The sequence below is a fragment of the Trachypithecus francoisi genome, unplaced genomic scaffold, assembly GCF_009764315.1.
Source record: "Trachypithecus francoisi isolate TF-2019V2 unplaced genomic scaffold, Tfra_2.0 Lachesis_group10, whole genome shotgun sequence".
Lineage (NCBI taxonomy): Eukaryota > Metazoa > Chordata > Mammalia > Primates > Cercopithecidae > Trachypithecus > Trachypithecus francoisi.
In genome coordinates, this window is record NW_022681455.1 from 108,591,752 (window position 1) to 108,605,949 (window position 14,198).

General features: G+C 48.9%; 2 protein-coding genes across 2 annotated transcripts in view; one reads left to right on the forward strand and one right to left on the reverse strand.

The window, feature by feature from the left end:
• Positions 1–1,810: 1,810 nt before the first annotated feature.
• On the reverse strand, positions 1,811–3,851 carry DDX28 (DEAD-box helicase 28). Its single transcript, XM_033219762.1, has one exon. The coding sequence runs from the start codon at positions 3,705–3,707 to the stop codon at positions 2,067–2,069; it is 1,641 nt and encodes a 546-aa protein (XP_033075653.1). The 5' UTR covers positions 3,708–3,851; the 3' UTR covers positions 1,811–2,066.
• A 10,029-nt stretch (positions 3,852–13,880) lies between these two features.
• The window catches only part of DUS2 (dihydrouridine synthase 2), a 46,884-nt gene continuing 46,566 nt past the window's right edge, over positions 13,881–14,198 (forward strand). Inside the window, exon 1 of the mRNA XM_033219763.1 lies at positions 13,881–14,024. Coding sequence (XP_033075654.1) covers positions 13,899–14,024 — 126 coding nt within the window. The 5' untranslated portion in view covers positions 13,881–13,898. The remainder of the gene's footprint in view (positions 14,025–14,198) is intronic.

Genomic DNA, 14,198 nt, shown 5'->3' on the forward strand with positions numbered 1-14,198 from the left:
TGTCTCAAAAAAAAAAAAAAGTAACAGTACAAAATCATAACCTTATCATTACACTGCCCTCTCTTTAAATAGGCAAACAATGACAGTCTCATCACTATGAAAGGATGAGGTTTAGCCCCCAGCAGCAGCCCAGGTCAGCACTGTAAAGAGGTACCAAAAGGTCATTTGGGCCAGGCATGCTGACTCACGCCTGTCATTCTACTTTGGAAAGTGGAGGCAGGAGTATCTCTTGAGCCCAGGAGTTTGAGACCAGCCTGGGTAACATAGCTAGATCTTGTGTCTATTTTTTTTTACATATAAAAAAGGTGATTTGGTCCTACTCAAAGAAACAGGCAACTCTGCCCTTAGCCTGATTAGGACCATACTGGGAGCAGCCTTTGGTTCAGTGTGGCCAAGAACTTCCTACCAAAGAGATGACCTTTAGGAGAGGTCTCCCTGTTACTGGCCTTGAAAAAACAAACATGGGACATTTATTTAGTGGGGTTATTGCACAGGGGATATGCCCAGGAGGTAGAGACGGCCTGATCTTTGGAGACTGGGTCACCCTGGTTGAGAATCACAGCACCTTCTCTCATATGTTGCTTTAGTGTGGTGCTAATTACAGCAGACGGCCTGCAGGGAGTGGTAGGAGGTAAAATATCAAGGGTATGGTTCCTGGGAAGTTTGTTCCGGCGGGAGGGCTAGCAAGACATCACTCAGATTCTCCAACGCTCTGGAGAGAGTACTTGTCCGGAAGCATCCCTCTGGTCTTGTGGGGGTACACAGCCTTACAGGAATTTGCTGGGACTCTGGGAAAGGCAGTACAGCATAGACAAATGGTTCATCGATTTAGAAGGGCCGGAGTATCACCCAGGGGAGTTTACAAAGACAGTATTCTCGGGTCAAACTTTAGAGAGCTTAATCCCATCTGGAGTGGGGCTCAGGATTCTGTTTTTTTTTTTTTTTTTTTTGAGACAGGGTATTGGCTCTGTCACCTAGGCTGGAGTGTAGAGGTGCAATCTTGGCTTACCGAAACCTCCGCCTCCCGGGTTCAAGCCATTCTTGCGCCTCAGTCCCCGAAGTAGTTGGGATTTCAGGTGTGTACCACCACATTCAGCTAATTTTTTTTGTATTTTTAGTAGAGATGGGGTTTTGCCATGTTTGCCAGGCTGGTCTTAAACTCCTGATCTTAGGTGATCCTCCCGCCTCAGCCTCCCAAAGTGCTGGGATTACAGGCGTGAGCCACCACACCCGGCTTTTTTCTTTTGAGATGGAGTCTTGCTCTGTCCCCCAGGGAGTGCAGTGGTATGATCTCGGCTCACTGCACCCTCTGCCTCCCAGGTTCAAGTGATTCTCCTGCCTCAGCCTCTCGAGTAGCTGGGACTACAGGCACGTCCCACCACACCGGGTTAATTTTTGTAATTTTTTTGTATATATATATATATTTAAAAAATGCTATATGGTTATCTTGCCAGTTTTGTAAAACAGTTTAATCATCTCTCCTCTTTCTTGGCCACCGAGTTGGGATAGAAGTACAAGCAAAACTTCTGTGTTAGTCTACCCTTTACTTTCCTGCCGGTACCTTCCAGAGAGATTTCGCCAAGATGCCCATTCGTCTTGGGCGCTGTTAGTGAAGAACTCTGTCTACTGCTGGTCACATTTCCTTTCCTTTCCCTGGGGGCTTAATGGATACCTTTTTGGGGGCAGGAAATAAAAACTCAATGTTTATAAATTAAAACATCAACTGAAAGAGCCTTTGTCCTAGATGTGGCAGTCTGGGGTATGAATCCTCAGAAACTACTGAATTCCGCCCCAGTGCTAAATATTCTTAGAGGCACATAAAAACATCATTTATTGTTAGAAATCATGACATGATACAAAGTCAAAATCCACTTGTGTCTTGTGAAAGACTACATAAAGCCATGCTCAGCAGCTTCTTCTCCAATGCTGGCTAGCATCTTACCTTTCCAAGTCACATGGCAGTTCATCCTACCCTCAAGGAGCTGACGGCAGCCCAGAGCCTCCCACTCACAAATGTGGTCACCCATCCAAGATACTGGGAAAGATCCCTGTTCTAGCATCACATTTTAATCAGATTTGTCAAAATCAGGTTGCTGCGGCAAAGGCTCTTTCACCGAGGATACTAGTCCTGGAAGACTTCTCCTTCGGCGAGCCGCCAGCTCAATCTTCTGAACCAGGCTCACATCCCAGGGATGGGTCACAAAACTGATGACGGTGCCTGGAACCTCGCTCCCCACACGGCCCACTCTCCCTGCTCTGTGGATGTAATCTTGCAGCGTTGGGGGGAAATCATAATTGACAACCAGCTCCACACCAGTGCTATCCAGGCCCCGAGAGGCTATGTCTGTGCAGAGAAGTATGTCTCGGGAGCTCTTCTGGAAGGACTGGAAGATTCCTGCCCTCATTAAGGCTGGCATTTGCCCCTGCAACCTTAGGTGTTGGATTTTGTGGTCATCCAGAATATATCCCAGCCAGTTCACAGTGCTGGAGCTATTACAGAACACCAGAACAGTTCCTGAGGGGCCAGTCCTTTCTGCTCTGTTATGATGCTTGAGAATGTGCACCAGCTCGGCTACCTTATCTGCTCCCTTCAGTCTCAGAAATGTCTGTTTCACATGAGGCATGATACAGTGGAGCTTGGAGCTGGTGATGGTGGTGACAGCATCTGGGCTGGCGACTTTATTCAGCAACTGGCCTACACCTTCGGGAAATGTGGCTCCTACCAGCACTAACTGAGCTTTGGGATTGAAGCGGTCTTCCAAGTCAGCTGGGCCGTTTGCTATGTGGCTCTTCTCTAAGATGTAGTCCACCAGTTCCAGGAAGCTTTCATCCAGCAGTGTGTCAGCCTCATCCAACACCAAGAACGAGAGTTGCTCCAGACTAATCAGTTGACTTTTCAGGGCCTTCCACAGAGCCCCTGGAGTGGCCACTAGCACATCTGCTGAAGGTTGTCTGGACAATTGCATCCTGATCCTACGCATGCCGTGGCCTCCCTCCAGGTCCCGCACCAGCAGGCCCAAGGAGCGGCCCAAGGGTTGGGCCACAGCCCGCACCTGTTGGGCCAGTTCTCGGGAAGGAACAAGGACTAGGCCTCGGGGAGCGAAGATATGAAGGGAGTCCAGGCTTGGCTGGCCCACGAGCCGTTGAAACAGCGGCAGGAGGTAGCTGAGAGTCTTGCCACTGCCGGTTTCTGCGGCGCAAAGGACGTGGCGGCCGCGAAGTAGTTGGGGGATGGTGCTAGACTGCACGGTTGTGGGCTGAACGACTTCAGGCGCAACCTCCTGTAGTGCGTGCAGCATACGGGGCTCCAGGCCCAGGTCAGCAAAGCTGCCCTCGGATGAGAGCTTTTGCACAGCTGGCGCCTCCTGTTGCGCGCGCTCGATGGAGAAGTGGTCCCGACGCGCGCGTCGACTCTTCCAGCCTTGAGAGGCTAGCGGCGCGCTCTCCCAACGGCCCAGTGTGAGGCGCGCCGGCTGGTTGAACTCCGGCCGCCGCGCCGAGACCAGCAGCCGTCCAGGTCGAACCAGCACCGGCCTCGGGAGATTCAGCCGCCTGCTCTGCCGTTGTTCCAACTGCCGCTGTAGAGCCACTGGAATGCGCACCACCGGCAGGGGTTCGTCGGGACTGCGGACCGTGAAACCTCGTCGGGGCGCCAGGATCAACCGAGCCACGAGGGAAAAGAGCCTCACTGGCCGCGATAGAGCCATGTTTCCCTTAGTGCGGCAGAAGCGCGCACAAGTGACGTCACGGACGCGCCGCGACCTCGCCTACGGTGGCTGGCGAGGCTCAGTACATTGTGCGGAGCTGGAGCACCGTGAGGAAGAAGGGAGGTTCTCTTTAAGAGTTCAGCTGCGAGGTCTGTAGCTCGGAATAGGGGATGGCGACATCCAGACCCGGCCAGCCTTGGGGAAGGGTGCGTCGTGGAGCCAGGACTGGAGGCTGGCGATACGAGGCGGCAGTGGGGCCTTGACCCAATGGATCATGAGGGCGGAGGGCTTCTGGCGATTATTTACCTGGTTCCTGGGATTCTCTTTAGTTGTTCCTTATTGCCCAGAGATAGCTTGTCCCGTGCTGGTCTCCAAGGTTGCAGCTGTTTTCCCAGATGTGTTCCCTGCGCAGGGTCTGGTAATCCGTTTTTATTGAGAGTTTGAATGAATGGTCAGGCCTAGGGGCCGAGACAGGGGTGTGAAATCATAGATCTGGTCTCAACCCCTCACCCTCTCTGTTTGAGATGTCAGAGTGCAAGCTGATGGCTTTCAGCTGCTTCTCTCTCTCAAGTGGGAGGTGAGGTCTTCAGGCTTTATTTCAAGCTGGTCATCTCTTCCTCACAGTTATTTTCCTTACTTTTCAGCCAAGATTCACTCTCTACTGCTTCGTCACTCATCCCAACTTTTCATCCTGAACCCACCCCTCTTGCAGCCCGCTCAGCTCCGCTGGTTTCCCCGTCAGAAACCTAAATTGCCTAAATAGTAGTAAGAAGGGTGCTGTGACCCTGCGAAGTGAGCAGGTACGTGGCTTATCATGTAGCCCTGGTCAGGCAGAATATTTTACCTGAATTCAGATATTCGGGTTGTAAAAACAAGAACTATACGAGTCACCTTTTTTTTTTTTTTTGTCCTGAGACAGTCTCGTTCTGTCACCTAGGCTGGAGTGCAGTGACGCGATCTCGGCTCACTGCAACCTCCGCCTCCTGGGTTCAAGCGATTCTCCTGCCTCTGCCTCCCGAGTAGCAGAGACTACGGGCGTGCACCACCCACGCCCGGCTAATTTTTTCTATTTTTAGTAGAGTCAGGGTTTCACCATGTTGGTCTCACTGGTCTTGGAACTCCTGGCCTCAAGTGATCTTCCCACCTCGGCCTCCCAAAGTGATGGGATTACAAGCGTGAGCCACCACGCCCAACAGACACTTCTTGAACAGATCTGGAAAATGGGTGTCAGATATTTTCTGTAATCTGCAGTGCCTGGGGTGGGAGATAAGGTAAATGTTTATGGGTTAACTCTCTGGGAGGTTCCTAACATCTGGAGAAAGCGTTTTAGTTTCATCAAATACCACTGAAAAGATAAAAACTTTGCTTTTTTTGGAATACTATGAGGAAAAACTTCTACAATTTTAAGTACACTCTACCCTTGTGCTACACAATTAGACTTTCTGGAGAGTTGCCAGATAAACCAGAGGAGTAGAGGCTTTTTTTTCTCCACAGGAAAACATCTGGAAGTACGAAGAGAAAGTTTTGAGTAGTGATGGGTGAATGAACAGTCATTGGATAAGGTAGTGGTTCTAAAACAAGGGTGATTTTGCTCTTTCCTCCCTTTCCCTCCCACGATATTTGACAATGGCTGGAGACTTTTTTTTTTTTTTTTTTGAGACAGTCTCACTCTGTTGCCCAGGCTGAAGTGCAGTGGTGCAGTCTTGGCTCACTGCAGCCGTCTGCCTTCTGGGTTCAAGGGATTCTCCTGCCTCAGCCATCTGAGTAGCTGGGATTACAGGCGTGCGCTACCACACCCAGGTAACTTTTGTATTTTTAATAGAGACAGAGTTTCACTATGTTGGGCAGGCTGGTCTCAAACTCCTGACCTCATGATTTGCCCGCCTTAGTCTCCCAAAGTGCTGAGATTACAGGCGTGAGCCGCTGTGCCCGGCCGGATTCTATGCTACTTTTATGATTCTACAAATTCAGGGCTCCTCCTTATCCAAATAGTTCCTTGGGGCCAGGCTCACGCCTGTAATCCCAGCTACTCGGGAGGCTGAGGCAGGACAATCATTTGAACCCGGGAGGTGGAGGTTGTTGCGGTGAGCCGAGATCGCACCACTGCACTCCAGCCTGGGCGACAGGGCGAGACTCTGTCTCAAAAAAAAAAAAAAGGGCCGGGCGCGGTGGCTCAAGCCTGTAATCCCAGCACTTTGGGAGGCCGAGACGGGCGGATCACGAGGTCAGGAGATCGAGACCATCCTGGCTAACACGGTGAAACCTCGTCTCTACTAAAAGAATACAAAAAAACTAGCCGGGCGAGGTAGCGGGCGCCTGTAGTCCCAGCTACTCGGGAGGCTGAGGCAGGAGAATAGCGTAAACCTGGGAGGCGGAGCTTGCGGTGAGCTGAGATCCGGCCATTGCACTCCAGCCTGGGTGGCAGAGCGAGACTCCGTCTCAAAAAAAAAAAAAAAAAAAAAAAAAGTCCTTTGGATGTTTGTCCCAACAGGTTTCTTTTTTTTTTTTTTTTTTTTTTTGAGACGGAGTCTTGCTCTGCCACCCAGGCTGGAGTGCAGTGGCCGGCTCTCAGCTCACTGCAAGCTCCGCCTCCGGGTTCACGCCATTCTCCTGTCTCAGCCTCCCGAGTAGCTGGGACTACAGGCGCCCGCCTCGTCGCCCGGCTAGTTTTTTGTATTTTTTAGTAGAGACGGGGTTTCACCGTATTACCCAGGATAGTCTCGATCTCCTGACCTCATGATCCGCCCGTCTCGGCCTCCCAAAGTGCTGGGATTACAGGCTTGAGCCACCGCGCCCGGCCGTCCCAACAGGTTTCATCCATTTCCATGTGCCACTGTTTTTCAGATATCAAACAAAGAATTATTCTGTACAAAGCCAGAACAAATATATCAAAGTAATCCCGAAGTATCAGAACAAAATAATACATATGTATGTGCATTTGGGTTTTTGGGTTTTGTTCAAATATCCAGGGTAGGGTAGCTGGTTAATATACAGTTGTTTTCTCATTATGCTTGAGTCCTTACAATATGATTACCTCAAAATTTCACAGGCGCTAGAGCTTGCCTAAGCCTGTCTGTGCCCATGGCCACTAATTTCTTCTTGTCACATCACTAGACACTGCCTACCTTTTTTTTTTTTGAGACAGAGTTGCGCTCTATCGCCCAGGCTGTAATGCAGTGGCACCATCTCGGCTTACTGCAAGCTCCACCTCCCGGGTTCACGCCATTCTGCTGCCTCAGCCTCCCGAGTAGCTGGGACTACAGGTGCCCGCCACCACGCCTGGCTAATTTTTTGTATTTTTGGTAGAGACGGGGTCTCACCGTGTTAGCCAGAATGGTCTCGAACTTCTGACCTCGTGATCCGCCCACCTCGGCCTCCCAAAGTGCTGGGATTACAGGCGTGAGCCACCACGCCCGGCGACACTGCCTACCTTTTTTCCCCCTCACTCACGGTAGACACTGAGTAACTTCTAATTGTTTTCTTGAGATATTTTTATAAGTAGTGCTTTAGAAATAGGAAAGGTGTCCTTATTGTGAAAAAAATCTAAGCTCCTGGGATCAGGAACTTGGTGTGTTCCTTGGATCTCAGTTAATAGTGGTATATTTATTCATTCATTCATTCAACAAATACTTCCTGGGCACCATGCATGTCCCAGGCACAGACTGTGAGCAAAACAGCCAAAATTCCTGCCCTTGTGGAGTTTACATTCTGATTTAATTGATTTGGAGTAAGGCCTAGACAGAGTCTTACTCTGTCACCCAGGCTAGACTTCAGTGGCACAATCTCGACTCACTGCATCCTTTGCCTCTCAGGTTCAAGTGATTCTCCTGCCTCAGCCACCCCAGTAGCTGGGATTACAGGTGCATGCTACCACACCCGGCTAATTCTGTATTTTTAGTAGAGACGAGGTTTTGCCATGTTGACCAGGCTGATCTCGAACTCCTGACCTCAGTTGATCCGCCTGCCTCGGCCTCCCAACGTGCTGGGATTACAGATGTGAGCCACTGTGCCCGGCCTAGAAATTGGTATTTTTAAAAACCTCTCCAGATGTAACTAGGCTTGAGAATCACAGTTATAAATGAAGCACTTTGGGAATTGCAAGCATTACAACAATAAAAAGTGCTGTTAATATTCCTTTATTGTTCCTCCATTTTCCCACCTGTAGCAGGACTGTTGCACAGGTAATCATATTTTCAGTCATTGTCACTATAGTATGCCTGGATAAGAACTGTTTCCAAGGCTTTTCTAAAAACCCCACTAGAGGACAGGAGTGGTGACTCACACCTGCAATCCCAGCACTTTGGGAGGCTGAGGCGGGCGGATCACTTGAGGTCAGGAGTTTGAGACCATCCTGGCCAACATGGTGAAACCCCATCTCTACTGAAAACACAAAAATTAGCCGGGCATGGTGGTTAATTTTTGTCCCAGCTAGTTGGGAGGCTGAGGCAGGAGAATTGCTCGAACCTGGGAGGTGGAGGTTACAGTGAGCCAAGATCACGCCACTGCACTCCAGCCTGGGCGACAGAGTGAGACTCTATCTCAAAAAATATATATATAGATAAATAAATGAATAAAAACCCACTAGAAATCCCTTCATGTCTTTCATGAATCACCTGCTTTGCATGGCTTGCATGTTTTGCATGTGTATATATATTTCTATGACAAGGTTTATCAGTAGACATTTTTTTTTTCTTTTTTTTTTTTGGAGACAGGGCCTTGCTCTGTCACCCAGGCTGGAGTACAGTTGCACAATCATGGCTCACTGCTGCATCGAACTCCTGACTCCAAATGATTCTCCTGCTTAAGCCTCCTGTAGTGGCTGGGACTGCAGGCACCTTCCATCACTCCTGGCTAGTTAAAAAATTTTTTTTTTTTTTTTTTTTTTTTTTTTGAGACGGAGTCTCGCTCTGTCGCCCAGGCTGGAGTGCTGTGGCCGGATCTCGGCTCACTGCAAGCTCCGCCTCCCGGGTTCACGCCATTCTCCTGCCTCAGCCTCCCGAGCAGCTGGGACTACAGGCGCCCACCACCTCGCCCGGCTAGTTTTTTGTATTTTTTAGTAGAGACGGGGTTTCACCGTGTTAGCCAGGATGGTCTCGATCTCCTGACCTCGTGATCCACCCGACTCGGCCTCCCAAAGTGCTGGGATTACAGGCTTGAGCCACCGCGCCCGGCCAAAAAATATTTTTTTTTTTTTGGTAGAGATGGGGTCTTGCTATGTTGCGCAGGCTGGTCTCAAACTCCTGGCCTCAAGTGATCCTCCTGCCTTGGCCTCCCAAAGTGATGGGATAACAGGTGTGAGCCACCTTGCCTGGCATAGACATTTTTTAGGACTATCGTAATTCAGATAAAATGCTCTGGAAAGAATACTTGCCCAGTAATGGCATCTCCACCAATGAACTGAAGACAACTCTGGCTTTGATCCTCTGGGGAACTCATGAACTTGTTTATTTTATTTTATTTTATTTTTGAGACGGAGGCTCGTTCTGTCACCAGGCTGGAGTGCAGTGGCGTGATCTCGGCTCATTGCAACCTCTGCCTCCCAGGTTCAAGTGATTCTCCTGCCTCAGCTTCCTGAGTAGCTGGGACTACAGGTGTGTGCTGCCACTCCCAGCTAATTTTTATATTTGTAGTAGAGACAGAGTTTCACTCATGTTGGCCAGGATGGTCTCGATTTCTTGACCTTGTGATCTGCCTGCCTTGGCTTCCCAAAGTGCTAGGGATTACAGGTGTGAGCCACTGTGTCTGACCGTGAACTCTGTTTCTAAGCAACTTATATAAATCTCTCCCTTTCTGCTAATAAAAGCTTCCTTTTCCCCTTCTATCACCATATGTACTTGTGGCTTGCTGCATCCTGGATTATAATCCTTTTCTCCCATTCTCAAATAAACTCAACATGTTTGGAGATATTTTTCTTTAATGTCTTTTTTTTTAAGGTTAACAGGATATGATGTCCCTGTAACTGAAGTTAAGGTTACTATTTTTTACTTTTTGAGATGGAGTCTCACTCTGTTGCCCAGGCTAGAGGGCAGTGGTATGATCTCGGCTAACTGCAACCTCCGCCTCCCTGATTTGAGTGATTCTTCTGCTTCAGCCTCCCGAGTTGCTGGGATTACAGGTGTGCACCACCATGCCTGGCTAATTTTTTTACTTTTAGTAGAGACAGGGTTTCACCATGTTGGCCAGGCTGGTCTCGAATTCCTGATCTCAGGTGATCCTCCCGCCTTGGCCTCCCAAAGTGCTGGGATTACAGGGGTGAGCCACTGTGCCCGGCCAAGGTTACTGTCTAAGAAATTGGGAGTAATAGAGGAGACCAGCCCTTAAAAGGAATGGTAGAAGAGATTGGAAATAAGTGACTAAAGTGTGATGTGGGCGTGATCTCGGGGTGGGGTGAGTGGTTGTGGCAGTAACTGGGAAAGGCATGGGGGCTGCCTAGTTTTTCTCAGAGGAGCCTCCTTAGAGGCAGGGTGTGTCAGGCACCTCTGACAGAGTGCCAGAGGAAGTTCCCAGACCAACCACCCTACAAGAGGCTGTCCTCTCGGCTACCACAGTAGTGGGTATTCAGTCATACCTTACAAAGCAGCCTCTAAAGGCCAGGTACCTGGCTCAGTGCTAGAAACCTGGCAGTGAACTAAGCAGCCACACTCCTGTTCTTGTAGAGCTTGTTGTCCTGGTGGTCTCCAGGAGGAGCTGGGCATTGAACAAGAAACGACAGCACTCAGTGTGGACACATAGAGTGTAACTGAGCTGCAGAGAAATGTAGGGTGTTGGGAAAGCATGGGGCCAGGGACCTGAATTTGATTTTCTACAGGGACACAGCTCCACAAAGGGGGCATTTAAGGACAAGGGGACCTTAGTATGGGCATGCATGACCGAGTTGGGGAGATGGGGAGAGTATTCCAGACAGAACTGCAAGTGGGCAGGCCCCAGGGCAGCAGACAGTTTGGTATGGGAGACTTTAAAGGAAGGCCAGGGTGGCCGGGCACAGTGGCTCACACCTGTAATCCTAGCTCTTTGGGAGGCCAAAGTGGGCGGATCACTTGAGGTGGGTGTGGTGGTGGGTACCTGTAATCCCAGCTACTCGGGAGGCTGAGGCAGGAGGCTGAACCCGGAAGGTGGAGGTTGCAGTGAGCTGAGATTGCGCCACTGCACTCCAGCCTGGGCAACAGAGACTCCATTTCAAAAAAAAAAAAAAAGGGAATGCCAGAGTGGCCAGGGCAGAGAGGGAGGGTGAGAGAGACACAGGTGAGGGTGAGGCTGGAGAGGTGGGTAGGGACTGATCATGCAGGGCCTTGTGGGCCATTATAAAGGTTTAGGATTTTTCCTAAAGTCAATGGGAAGCCATTGAAAGGTATAAACGGGGGGAGTGATATTATCAGAGTTGCCTTTTTAGGATCCCATGCTGGCTATTGTAAATAGATTGGATAGGAAGGGGCAAGTGTAGATTTTTGGAGATCCATTTGGGGGCTGTGCTGAAGTCCTGGCAGCAGATGAGCAGAGGGTTTTTGGCGTGCAGTGGTGGCCATTGGGATGTAGTAAAGCGTGTGGGTTAGAGTTATATTTTGAAGGTTATTTGAATAGGAGTTAGTGATGGATTGAATGTGGGGAATGTGGGTTAAGGATGAGTAATTGGGAGACTGGAGATGCTATTAATGAAAGGGGAAAGATTTTCTTTCCACTTATTAGACTGGTTAACACATTCTCTTCCTTTAGTCCTTGGATCAGAGATTATTTCTTTTTAAAATTATTTTTATTTAAAAATAAAAAAAAATTTTTTTGAGACAGTCTTGCTCTGTCACCCAGGCTGGAGTGCAGTGGTGTGATCATGGCTCACTGTAGCCTCAACCTCCTAGGCCCAAGCGATACTCTGACTTCATCCTCCCAAGTAGCTGAGACTACAGGTGCTATTTTTTGTTTGTTTGTTTGTTTTTTTCAGATAGAGTCTTGCTTTGTTGCCTAGGCTGGAGTGCAGTGGCGCGATCTCAGCTCGCCACAACTTCCGTCTCCTGGGTTCAAGTGATTCTCTTGCCTCAGCCTCCTGAGTAGCTGGGATTACAGGCGCGTGCCACCACGCCTGGCTAATTTTTGTATTTTTAGTAGAGATGGGGTTTCACCGTATTGGCTAGGCTGGTCTTGAATTCCTGACCTCAAGTGATCCACCCGCCTTGGCCTCCCAAAGCGTTAGGATTACAGACGTGAGCCACCATGCTCAGCCCAATTTTTGTATTTTTTGTAGAGATGGGGTTTCACCATGTTGGCCAGGCTGATCTTAAACTCCTGACCTCAGGTGATCTGCCTGCATTGGCCTCCCAAAGTGCTGGGATTATAGGCGTGAGGTACCTTGCCTGGCCTAGTTTTATTTTTATTTTCAGACAGGGTCTCACTGTCACCCAGGCTGGAGTGCAGGGGTGTGATCTCAGCTCAGCTCAGCAACCTCTGCCACCCAGGCTCAAGTGATCTCACCTCAGCTTCCTAAGGAGCTGGTACTACAGGCATGCACTGGCTAATTTTTATGTTTCTGTAGAGATGAGGTCTTGCCATGTTACCCAGGCTGATCTCCAACTCCAAGCTGATCTCCATCTCCAACTCAAGCGATCTTCCCACCATGGCCTCCTTAGTGCTGAGATAACTGGTGTGAGCCGTTGCCTGGCTTTTTATTATTTTTATAATAAAAAGGGGGTCTTCACTGATCAAATCTTCTCATTAAAGCCCATGTTGACTTCTCTATTTGAAATTGCAACCCATCCCCAGCACTTTCAATCTCCCTTCTCACTGCTCTAGCATTACCAGTTTTCCAACATACTATATAGTTTACTTATTTGTTATGCTTTTTGTTTTTTTGCCCTATATTCTCTGGCTAGAATGAAAACTCTGCTTCAGATACTCCACTGCAGGTATCTGAGTTTAAAAAAAAAAAGAATGAAAACTGCCAGAGCAGGAATTTTTCTATTTTTTTTTTTTTTCCTCTAATGTGTCCCAGGAGACTGGAACAGTGACTGGCACAGATTAGGCACTTAATAAATGTTTGTGGCCGGGCGCGGTGGCTCAAGCCTGTAATCCCAGCACTTTGGGAGGCCGAGACGGGCGGATCACGAGGTCAGGAGATCGAGACCATCCTGGCTAACACGGTGAAACCCCGTCTCTACTAAAAAATACAAAAAAACTAGCCGGGCGAGGTGGCGGGCGCCTGTAGTCCCAGCTACTCCGGAGGCTGAGGCAGGAGAATGGCGTAAACCGGGAGGCAGAGCTTGCAGTGAGCTGAGATCCGGCCACTGCACTCCAGCCCGGGCGAGAGCGAGACTCCGTCTAAAAAAAAAAAAATAAAATAAAATAAAATTAAATTAAATAAATAAATAAATAAATAAATAAATGTTTGTTAGATGAATAAATGTGCAAGTATACTAATTTTTATGTTCAGGGAAAAGGAAAACAGGCCAGGTGCAGTGGCTCACGCCTATAATACCAACACTCTTGAGAGGCCAAGGTGGGTGGATCACTTGAGGTCTGGAGTTCAAGACCAGCCTGGCCAATGTGGTGAAACTCCCATTTTTTTTTTTTTTTTTTTTTGAGATGGAGTCTGGCTCTTGTTGCCCAGGCTGGGGTACAATAGCGCCATCTTGCCTTACTGCAACCTCTGCCTTCTGGGTTCAAATGATTCTCCTGCCTCAGCCTCCTATCTGGGATTATAGGTGCCTGCCACCATGCCCAGTTAATTTTTGTATTTTTTAGTAGAGACCGGGTTTCACCATGTTGGCCAGGCTGATCTCAAACTCCTGACCTCAGGTGATCTGCCTGCATTGGCCTCCCAAAGTGCTGGGATTACAGGTGTGAACCATCGTGCCCAGCTGTAAAACTCCATCTTTACTCAAAATACAAAAATTAGCCAGTCGTGGTGGCAGACGCCCATAATCCCAGTTACTTGGGAGACTGAGGTGCGAGAATTGCTTGAATCTGGGAATCCGGGAGTTGGAGGTTGCGGTGAGCCCTGCACTACATGGCATTCCAGCCTGGGTGACAAAGCAAGACTGTCTCAAAAACAAAAACAAACATAAACAACCAAAAGAAAAGGAAAACAAACTACTGTGTGCTAGAAGCTTGAAGAACGGAAGCCTGCTCTTGATAACAGAAGAGATTTTCTCCATTTGAATTTCTGACTCTTGTTTCCTTTTTTTTCAGGCTGTAACAGAGGAGGAAATGATTTTGAATAGCCTCTCTCTGTGTTATCATAATAAGCTAATCCTGGCCCCAATGGTTCGGGTAGGGACTCTTCCAATGAGGCTGCTGGCCTTGGATTATGGAGCAGACATTGTTTACTGTGAGGTAAGGGCCTCTGATTTTCTGGGTGGGCTTCTCTACAAGTGCAGACTCCTCTTCATTTGTGTGTGGGAGTGGTCAGGAGTTAGGGGGGACAGAATGGGAATTGACTTTATAGGCACTCACCAAAGGCTGGAGGAGACGAACATGTGTGACTCTGATGAGTCTTGTGCACCCTGC